The sequence below is a fragment of the Silurus aristotelis genome (genome assembly GCF_946808225.1).
Source record: "Silurus aristotelis genome assembly, chromosome: 11".
Lineage (NCBI taxonomy): Eukaryota > Metazoa > Chordata > Actinopteri > Siluriformes > Siluridae > Silurus > Silurus aristotelis.
Genome location: NC_139584.1, coordinates 13,208,831 through 13,220,688, shown reverse-complemented (window position 1 = coordinate 13,220,688; position 11,858 = coordinate 13,208,831). Strand labels below are relative to the sequence as shown.

Genomic DNA, 11,858 nt, shown 5'->3' with positions numbered 1-11,858 from the left:
AGAAATATTGCTTAACTAATATAGTTCTTATTATAGAGCCTGTTGGGAAATAAACCTTCTGTCATTAACATGGACTAATGGAAAAGTAGACGTGTTTGTACAGCTGTCAAGAATCTAGAGTTTGGTCACAGATGTACTTTAGCTGTATTTGAGAAAGATGACCTTTGTTAACTCTGGGCATGGTGCAGGATGGGAGGTCTAATATATAGGGGAAAAAATGCAGTACCTGTGCAAGTACCTTCAGTGGATCCAGACACATGATGAGGGCTGTGTTAGTGATTGCAATGTGCCTGATGGCCACGGCTCTGGCCACCACTCCTCAAACTACTGATAAAAGGGGCATTATCATCAACCTGGTAAGAGAAATAATACCTAAGAGAAGCAGCTGTAATGAATTACTACATTTGTAAGATACTTTTTTATTTTTGTGTCTTAAAATATAGTGTTCATGTGGTTCCTTTACTTTGTTGGAAACATTAAAATGAATATATCTGTTTGCATATTAGTATTTCTTGTTGTAATCTCTACTCTGTAGAATAATGGAGAGCTGTGTGCCATCAGTGCGCAGTGTAAGAGCTCCTGTTGCCATCGGAAATCTGCTACTAGCTTGGCTCGCTGTGCCCCACAATCTGCAGAGAGTGAAATATGTTCTAAAAAGGTAAATTTTCAAAACAGGCAGTAAAACACATTTACAGACCAGTAAAACTTTACTGTCTACCACAGTAGACTAATCTGTATTTACATAGTTATCCAATCAGCCAATCATGTGGCAGCCGCAATGCATAAAATAGGGCAGATGCAGGTCAAAAACTTCAGTTAATGTTCAAATTAAGCATCAGAAAATCAAATGTTATATATGTGACTTTAACTATTACATGGTTGTTGGGGCTGGTTTGAGCATTTCAGAAACTGATATCTTGTATCTGCATAATGTGTTTTATTAGAGAGAGCAGGGGAGAATGGACAGAATAATATGAGCTGGTAATTAAATTCAATTACATTTTACTTACAGCACTTTTTACAATCAACAATGCAATTTTACAGAAACAAATAGATTAAGAATATAAATTATAGCTCAAAACTCTTGAGGTGGATGAGCTACAACAGCAGAAAACCACAATCAGAATCCATACCAATCAGCTAATGACAAGAAGCCCTCACAAACACTGGAAAGTCAGAAAACTGGAATTCCAGCAGTGATTTTTTTTCTGTCCTAATTTTCAGCTTTCCACTATCAGTGAATCTGTGCCCATGCTAGCCTTGGATACTTGTTCTTAGCTATCTTTTCACCTGTGTCTACATGAATTGCGCTGCAGCCAAATGATTGGCTGATTCGATAACTGCATGATGAATTTGCAAGTATACAGTTATGCCTACAAAACTGGATGGTGAGTGTAATTCATTTCAGGTCATCCTGAAATACAGGATTCATTTGTTTGTGTATTTGTAATGACTGAATATTTAATAATAGCAAACATACTGTCACTGAATGTATTCACAAAAAGAAAAAAAAAAGTTACAAATTAAACGCTAACAAAAGCTAAGGACAAAACACTCTCTCCGTAGGTAATGTAATCGACTCAACAAAGACTCTTGCAGTAACCACCTAATTTTGAAACAGTCAATGAACCCTTAATTATCATTTAATAGGAGAAACCATTTTGTCAGTATAACAAATGAGGGAATAATTTATTACACAGTACATCGATCAGAGTGCCATTATTATGTCCAAGGGGAGAAAATGTAAACATTTAGTTATTTTAAATACTTTTATTCATTTAATTAAATATAAGATATCCTGGACTAATTAGAATTGACTAAAATAGCAGATTAGTTCTAATAGAGCAGGAAGCTTTACCACATCTTTTAATTTTTGTGTGTGTGTGTGTGTGTGTGTGTGTATATATACAGTGAGGAAAATAAATATTTGAACACCCTGCTATTTTGCAAGTTCTCCCACTTAGAAATCATGGAGGGGTCTGAAATTGTCATCGTAGGTGCATGTCCACTGTGAGAGACATAATCTAAAAAAAGAAATATCCAGAAATCACAATATATGATTTTTTTAACTATTTATTTGTATGATACAGCTGCAAATAAGTATTTGAACACCTGAGAAAGTAAATGTTAATATTTGGTACAGTAGCCTTTGTTTGCAATTACAGAGGTCAAACGTTTCCTGTAGTTTTTCACCAGGTTTGCACACACTGCAGGAGGGATTTTGGACCACTGCTCCACACAGATCTTCTCTAGATCAGTCAGGTTTCTGGCCTGTTGCTGAGAAACACGGAGTTTGAGCTCCCACCAAAGATTCTCTATTGGGTTTAGGTCTGGAGACTGGCTAGGCCACGCCAGAACCTTGATATGCTTCTTACAGAGCCACTCCTTGGTTATCCTGGCTGTGTGCTTCGGGTCATTGTCATGTTGGAAGACCCAGCCTCGACCCATCTTCAATGCTCTAACTGAGGGAAGGAGGTTGTTCCCCAAAATCTCGCAATACATGGCCCCGGTCATCCTCTCCATAATACAGTGCAGTCGCCCTGTCCCATGTGCAGAAAAACACCCCCAAAGCATGATGCTACCACCCCCATGCTTCACAGTAGGGATGGTGTTCTTGGGATGGTACTCATCATTGTTCTTCCTCCAAACACGTTTAGTGGAACTATGACCCAAAAGTTCTATTTTGGTCTCATCTGACCACATGACTTTCTCCCATGACGTCTCTGGATCATCCAAATGGTCATTGGCAAACTTAAGACGTGCCTGGACATGTGCTGGTTCAAGCAGGGGAACCTTCCGTGCCATGCATGATTTTAAACCATGACGTCTTGGTGTATTACCAACAGTAACCTTGGAAACGGTGGTCCCAGCTCTTTTCAGGTCATTGACCAGCTCCTCCCGTGTAGTTCTGGGCTGATTTCTCACCTCCCTTAGGATCATTGAGACCCCACGAGGTGAGCTCTTGCATGGAGCCCCAGTCTGAGGGAGATTGACAGTCATGTTTAGCTTCTTCCATTTTCTAATGATTGCTCCAACAGTGGACCTTTTTTCACAAAGCTGCTTGGCAATTTCCCCGTAGCCCTTTCCAGCCTTGTGGCGGTGTACAATTTTGTCTCTAGTGTCTTTGGACAGCTCTTTGGTCTTGGCCATGTTAGTAGTTGGATTCTTACTGATTGTATGGGGTGGACAGGTGTCTTTATGCAGCTAACGACTTCAAACAGGTGCATCTAATTTAGGATAATAAATGTAGTGGAGGTGGACATTTTAAAGGCAGACTAACAGGTCTTTGAGGGTCAGAATTCTAGCTGATAGACAGGTGTTCAAATACTTATTTGCAGCTGTATCATACAAATAAATAGTTTAAAAATCATATATTGTGATTTCCAAAATTTTTTTTTTTTAGATTATGTCTCTCACAGTGGACATGCACCTACGATGACAATTTCAGACCCCTCCATGATTTCTAAGTGGGAGAACTTGCAAAATAGCAGGGTGTTCAAATACTTATTTTCCTCACTATATATATATATATATATATATATATATATATATATATATATATATATATATATATATATATATATATATATATATATATATATATATATATATATATATATTTATTTATTTATTTATTTATTTATTGTTTTTTTACAATTGTTGCACATTTTCTATTCTGTTTATCAGTAAATAGAGGCACTGATTCATATACATGAATATTAGGAATGTTTCTCTTGTTTACTGCCCTCAACAGTGATGAAATAAAATCATTAAAGCACTTGTACTAGTACAGCCTACAGCTGGCTCTGAGAAGTTTCGGGGATTCCAACTAATTAATAGCATGACCTAAAGTTTGAAGGTGATGAATGAGAGTCTGTTTACCTTTTTCATGAATTTATATTAGCTGACTATCCTCACAATGGGAGAAAAACATATACTGTGTGTAGCTTCCCAAAATTATTGACTGTTATAATTTGTTATATACTGTTAATGTCTAATTATGGTATATGTTTTTTTAAAGTGTTTTTTTTTTTTTTTTATTGGTGTGTAGTTTACTGTATGTGACATATTGTGTGAGTCACACAGGTTTTGTTAATTTAAGTGTTTTTTTTTTCCTTATATAGAGCTTGTATGCTACATATTACCATTGCACTTGTGAGGCTGGACTTAAATGTGAAGGTGATTGGTCCATTGGAGGATCCATTGTCAACAGCAACTTTGGAACGTGTGTAGACCCTCATCGGGCTATAACTATCAACAACTAATGATCGATACACAACACAAAACAACCTTTAACCCTGAATATTGCAGCCAGGCATTACATTAAATATACAAGAAAATATTTACATGCAAATATATTGGAAATTATGGATTACTTTAAGGCCAAGTCAAAATGATCAGTGACACACCATCAAACTTGACATATTGAAAAGCGATACCTTTGTTTTTGGTTACATTTTGAAAATAAAAATCAATTGACAATCAATGAAAACAGATTCAAAAGCATTATGTATAACACCCCACTGTATCTAAAATAGAAAGGTCAAGGGAAACACTGTCACTCTCCAAGTAAAAGGGTGATTTTTGCTCATGAATGCATAACACCAATTCATCATGGCATTCTGCTATTGAATTACATTACAATCAATAAAAGTATGTTACAAAAATCACAAGTCAAATTGCTGTGTCTGAGCTAAACCTATGTGTGCAATCTGTACCAGTGTGCCAAACTGTCAGTACCTTGGCATGTATATGTTCATTCACCCATACATCAGAGTAGTATAAGCTTAAAGGTTGATTACCTCTGGCAAATAAGATATTGGAATGCAACAATTAATTGCAATAATGTAATGACTTCCTCTATGTAAGGGTCATCAATCACCTAAACCAAACAGCAACTATTTTATGTTTTGAGACATTATGTCCTAAAGGTATACAGACCGTTGTACAAAACCAGTCAATACACAATCTTTGTTCGAAAGATTCCTACTGAATATGGAATACAATGAATGAGATCCAATATGATATTGATCTCCCTGCATTTTCTCATAATAAGTAAGTAAAAATCAAAGAAGTAGAGGTTGGTGAAGAGTAGATTCAATACGTGTTTATTGTAAGCCATTCATATACAATTCAAACAGCCTGAATGCATCAATAAACTTTCAATAAAACACACAAGGCTGCTGCCAGGCCGTACTGAAACGAGCTGATTTAACCACCATGACCAAGTTTACATATTTTCTCTGTTCTTCAGCACAAAATGGAGTTACAGCACTTTATCATGAGCAATCTATCAAAATCCTCTTTTTTTTGGAGGCCAGAAACAATTTAATGGAAACCAACTGAAGGAAGCAGGATGTCATTCAGAATGACTGCTTCAATTTTTCCAAATTCCCAATAACCATGCTTACCTTCTTCTTTACCTGCTTATCTTCTGGCACTTATAATATTTTATGCTGGATTATGTTTATGAATTTTGTTAGATTATGTTTATTATTACATTGAAACGGTCAGTAAAAGGGTTATGTATATCTTTGCATAATTGTACCTGATATTGTTAATGTACCTCACAATGATGTAAAAAAAAACGATTTCAATCAACTCAATCAATGATACTGTGCAGTCTGGAAATAACATGAGGCTAATACTATTGATGTAGCATGTAAGAGTGATTGGGTTATAACTGATCTTTTTAAATGAACACAATGATTTGTGTAAAATCATTTTACTGTAAAATGTGACCTTTGTCACCATTAACTAATATTTGGTAGAAAATACAGTCGTATTTATGCTTTTTACTTATTTGCAAAGCTTGCATCTAAATGTTTGTTCCTATTTCCTTGGTTATAATAACAGAGTAACACAGGAGCTTTGAGGATGGATTTGGACTGTACTTAATGTCAACAGTCTGCTACACTTACTCAGGACTACAGTTGGCATTTGATCAACATCACTGCACATCTCAACATCCTTTAGCTGTAATAAATGGACATTCGGTGCCACCGGTTCTGAAACTGGTTCTGAAACAGGAGAAAACCTGGCCAGCAGGAGCCACCTCTGTTCTTCAGGACTGTTTAGAGTGCACTGACTGGGACATGTTTAGGGAGGCTGCAACCAACGGCGCCATTTAACAACCTGGTGTGGAGCCAACAACCTGTCTCTGAATGTTGACAAAACCAAAGAGATGGTTGTGGACAGGAGGTTCATCCGGTGGATAACCTCACCTGGTCACTCAACACCAGCTCCATCAGCAAGAAAGCATTGTGGACGACCACACACACCCGTCACACACACTCTTCACCCTCTTACCATCAGGAAAGCGGTTCCGAAGCATTCGGGCTGTCACATCCAGACTGTGCTTTTTCTCGCAAGCCATCAGGCTCCTCAACACACACACACACACACACACACACAAACACACACACACACACACACACACACACACACACACACACACACACACACACACACACACACACACACACACACTACAACCTGAACTTAACACACACTCATTACTCATCTCGATCCATTTCACCACCATTTATTTATTATTATTTATACTTAACCATATTACACTGTTTACATGCTGTTTTTGCACCTTTAACTGCTGCTACTGCTGTTTTTGCACTGCATAGTGTTTGTTTACATATACTCTTGATTATAGATTTTATAGTTCTCTTTGCACAGTACTGTATGTTCAAAGTATACAGTAGGTTTACTGGTCGGCGCTATCTTGTATTATGTGTATTGTGTCTGTCTGTCTGTCTGTCTGTCTGTCTGTCTGTCTGTCTGTCTGTCTGTCTGTCTGTCCTGTAGTCTGTCTGTTTGTACTGTCTGTACTGTCTTACTGCACTGTTTTTCATCTGCACTGTTTGCACTAGGTTGCACTCGATGCACTTTATGTAGCTTTGTGTTGTGTTGTAGCTCTATGTTGTTTAGTGTAGCACCGGGGTTCTGGAGGAACGTTGTCTCGTTTTTACTGTGTACTGTGTACCACTGTGCATAGTGACAATAAAAGCCTCTTGACTTGACTTGACTTGACCCAGATGAGGATGGGTTCCCTCTTTAGCCTGGTCCCTCTCAAGGTTTCTTTCTTATGCCATCTCCGGGAGTTTATCCTTGCCACAGTCACCACCAGCTTGCTCATTAAGGACAATCTTATTCATTCTTTCTTACCACATTATCTGTATAAAGCTGCTTTGAGACAATGTCCATTGTTAAAGATCGAAACAAATAAAAATGTATTGAATTGAATTACAGATCTTAAAATATTTATATATTTTTTGTTGATAATCTTTTCGTGGCTAGCTAATTAGTTATTTTTATTATTGTTTATTTATGCCTTACATTGTCAATTTTGGAGTCTAGCTAATTAATTTAACTGTCCACCTTTTGGTTAATTTTTGTTCTCCTCTAAAGAGCTCAACAAAGTACCTGTGGAAACATTTAACCAAAGTGTTTAAACAATTTAGTTGTTTACCCACAAAATAAAGATTACTTTTGTGGTTTCTCCAGCTTTGAAAGAAATTGCTTGATAAATGTCATGTTGTGACTGCAGTTCACCTTGCAGGCAACAGAGGCCACTGCAAATTACAAACTGGTTCTTCAAAAGTAAAAAAGTTACTCTTGCTCCGTACTATTTACTTTATTCCTGTATGCAGGGTCTTCTGTTTACAACTGTGCAGTAAACAGATGAAAAATATATATTTAATGTGTTGTATATTTTATATAATTTATATATTGACAGATTCTTGTCATGCGGTAGAAGGAAAATACTATAGTGTAGATTAGCATGAACACATAAAAGTGTATCATAGGTTACTTTACAGTGTAATAAAATATATATTATATTATATTATATATATATATTATATATATATATTATATTAACATGTTATGGCTAGGAAACATAATCTAAATAGCCTGTGCTGCATTTAGGTAAAAATACGGTTAACAGGTTTAACTAACACCAATGAGCATAAATAAATTACACATGATTTGTCTAATGCAGTCTAAAAGAATGTGTTTAAATATTCTAACAGTATTCTAAGAGATTATGAAAAATACAGGACAGTTGCTGGATGATGCTTGGACCTGCAATCTATCTGCTACATGACTAATATGGTTATTGTGCTTCTTAATTTGCTTCAATTTATCTTTGCATGCTTATTGCTGTAATAGATGTAATTAGACTTCTTAGCTGAAAGAATATAGTGCGTCCCTGTCTGCAGAGGTTGCAAAATGGTAAATGAAGCTGTCATGTGGCAAATGCTTTGCTCAGCTTCAGCTGTTTAATGTAATAACAGATGTCTGGCAAGCATGCACTGACAGAGCACCATGCGCAGAGTAGCCACTGGATTCTTAGTTCCACATTACATGCATACAGTATGCTACACAAACTATAACCCATGTTGCAATATACCCATGTTCATTAGGATAACTGCTTTGATTTAACTAGGCCCATTATTAAATAGAAAAAAAAACGGTCTGAAAAAGGTGTCACGGAACTACTGACCTTCGTGAATGATAACTAGATTACTCCTCATCACACTGTATGAATATGAATATATAATATGAAGAAACAAAATTGTAACAGTAATCCATATATCACAGTATATGTGTTTAGATGTGCTCCATTCTTATCAGTCTTATATGCCTTGTTCTTGTCTTATATTCCTTGTTCTTGTAACAGGTTTGTCTGTTGGTAAAAGCAGCTTGTGCTAGCTACACAGCTTACATTTTGCATTTACCAAAATAAAGCAACTTGGAAAGCATACTTGGATACTAATCTATTTGCTGCTGAATATTTCATGATTAGAGACAAGAACAAGTCTATTCTGTATTCATTACCACCGTTCTGCCTAGCTGTTTACTGTCTATTTGTGCATTGGGGTATTCGAGGCATTTTTAAGAAGTGACAAGTGACTAGTAGTGACATGCATCTTTAAATTGGGTCCAAAAGTTAAACGAATGTGTCTTTTTGACTTTTTCGAAAAATCATTATTTTCTCATTGTTTGCGCATCATAGTTTTCTATTCAGTGGCGAGTCCACCTAAAGATCTAATGTTAGAATCATGATTGTTTCATAGATTTATTTTCCATCTATTTGTTTTGACTTCTACACCGAGCATGTTCCAGAAGGTAATGTAGCAGCCTGTGCGTTATGTATCCCTCAAGCTAGCATTAAACACTTGTGTTGTATATCATGTCTAATATTTCAAAACGTCAGCGCTAAAACCCTGGAGCAATTTTGAAAGCAACAGTAATTGCATTCATGAACAAATTTGATATCCATGGCACCTTTATTTAATTTTACACTTATGACTTTACAGTATGCACAGACATGAGAAATTACTTTTGGACCAGTGTTGACATTTACATCTGACACATGGTAAACATTGGTACAGTTGCTAAATATTGTAACTGTCTTAATACTGTTAATAAATAATAAATTGCTTCTGGTTTCTCACAATAAATCTGCTCTTTATAGGGGTCTATCACCTCCTTCAAATACAATGATTTAATGACTTGAAACATTGAATTTCATAATACAATGGAATCTCTGCTACACTGTAGTGGAACACCTGACTTTTCTGTCATACGTATTTCTTTCCCAATTATGCATATTGGATATCTTTGGATGCAATGGCCTGACATTTTCCCTTTACTTAAACTGGGAGTTTCAAATGAAGTGGAACGCTGACTTCACCTCACAGGCCCTCTCACCCTACATCAGTACCTCTCTTTACAAACCCCCTTGTGGGTAAATGAGCGCAAATCTCCACAATCACACTCCAAAATCTAGTAGAACATTTTCCCATAAAAGTGAAGGTTATTATAACAGCAAATGTAGACTAAATGTGGAAGGAGATTTTCAAAAAGCACACACGAACCTTATGTCTAATTGTCCACAAACGTTTGTCCTTATAGTGTATTTGGTATGTTCTTGTATTTTTTTACACTATGTGTGACCGGATTGATCAAGATCATGCAAATAAATTTGGAAAATGTGCTAAAATAGCAAATGAAACATTTTCTTATGTAAAAAGTTCCAAATGATCCCCAGACAGTGCTCGAGACTTTTAAACTGCACAACTGTCTATTTATTTGCGCAGTATTTTTCATATTCTTGAGGATAATTAGCAACAGTGCTGACTAAAGCAGAATCAAGCTCCTGTTGAGTTCATTTGTATGTGTGAGGGCTTTTTTCTCAGATCAATGGTCTATTCTTGCCTGCTCTTTTGACCTCCCTACAGATTTCTGCTGCCTGATTACAGCATTGCGGCTTCGACGTCAGCCTGGGACCAATTTTCTTTCACCTCTTGGATACATCTGATGGCGCTCACCGTTCAGTGGATTTCTTATTCTCTCAGCCTCAAGATTTGCTCCAGTTTCCTCTTTGATCTGACGTCTGAAGGGAATAATTTGAGGTACTTCTGAAAGATCATTCAGTTTAATGAAACGATTGAGTTTCTGGATAAAAATCATTAACGAGCTGTGAATAGTAGACGGTCAGAAATAAAAGACAAGTTCAATGCCATTTTATTGTGAAGAAAATGAGGCTTGACCCTAGTTAGGTGAATAACTACTCTGCTGGTAATGGGCCATGAGAGGGCACTGTTTAATTTTGTAGGGAAAAAAAGAGAAGGAAGAAAACTCTGGATGATGTTCATTGATGAACAACAGGACTGCCTCAGTCAACAGAATACTACCATTCCAACATCCAGTTTTACTGGAGAGTCGTGATATAATAGTTCTCCTTTGACCTGTTAATGGCTCTCATCTGTCTGTGCTGTGTAAAGATAGATAGGCTGGGCTCAATGCCCAGACTCTTCTTTCAGTCATCTGTTACATCTAATGACAGCAATACTGTCAGCCAGTGTTTTTGTTTATGGGCAGCTGCTACTGTCTGACTAATAGCAATTTTATATGATTGAAGGGCACAGGAACATTGATATTATTCACACACTTAATCTGCCTTTTGTGATACTGTTTGGCAAATATCCACAGATGCCTAGGGAGAAGAACGTAATGCCATCATTAATTTTTACTCTTGTCCAGATACTCACCTTTTCAGTGTCACTGAAGGCATGATAGTTAATATTATCAGGAAAGAAGCAAGAGTTTTCTTCTATCATGCTGTGGCATAACAATATGTTCTTATAGGTTCATTAGTTAGTTTGAATTTTACATAAACAACATTTTAATCATTGTCATGATTCCATCTTTGGATACAAGAAGACTATATAAATTAATTTCCCTGTTTTTATCTTTTCCCTAAGCAGTTTATTACAGCAAAATAAACAAGCAAATAGTGGCACATGAGCTCTCTGGAGTACATTTATTTTATTATTGCTGATTTTCTGCCCAATGATTAGCTGTTAAGATTATTCTTAGCCAAGGAGCAGAAATTATACCTACTATAAACAACCATTCTCTCACCAGCTTTTTTTCTCTCTCTCTCTCTTATAGTAAAAAAGACAAAAAAGACAAAAAACGATTTGCACCTTGTTTCTGGAAAACTGCAAAGGTCAAAGTCTATCGTGAAGATTCTAAGCCTTGGCTGTTACAAAGCTGCTTCACCTAAGATTTAAGGATGTTTAAAAATGTTCTTATGTAAATTAGCCCTGGCAAAGTAATCGTTAAAAGCATTAATGGCGAATTGTTTATCATATCACATATCCAATCAGCTAATATCTCACAGATAACAGAGAACATAATTAAACTGTTTAGGAAGTCCAAAAATTCTAAAAAGGTTATGCTGCAACATTACAAAAATAATGTTCCTTCTATGTTCAAAGAAGATCTGCTATAATAAAGCTTTGCTTCATTTTCTAAAACTAGCAATAAGGAAA

General features: G+C 36.3%; 1 protein-coding gene across 1 annotated transcript; it reads left to right on the top strand.

The window, feature by feature from the left end:
- Positions 1 to 223: 223 nt before the first annotated feature.
- LOC310733071 (colipase-like) lies at positions 224 to 4,471 on the top strand. The gene is made up of 3 exons (XM_083553950.1): positions 224 to 356; positions 536 to 658; positions 4,125 to 4,471. The coding sequence occupies exons 1-3, from the start codon at positions 258 to 260 to the stop codon at positions 4,263 to 4,265; spliced, it is 363 nt and encodes a 120-aa protein (XP_083410076.1). The 5' UTR covers positions 224 to 257; the 3' UTR covers positions 4,266 to 4,471.
- The last annotated feature ends 7,387 nt before the right edge of the window (positions 4,472 to 11,858 follow it).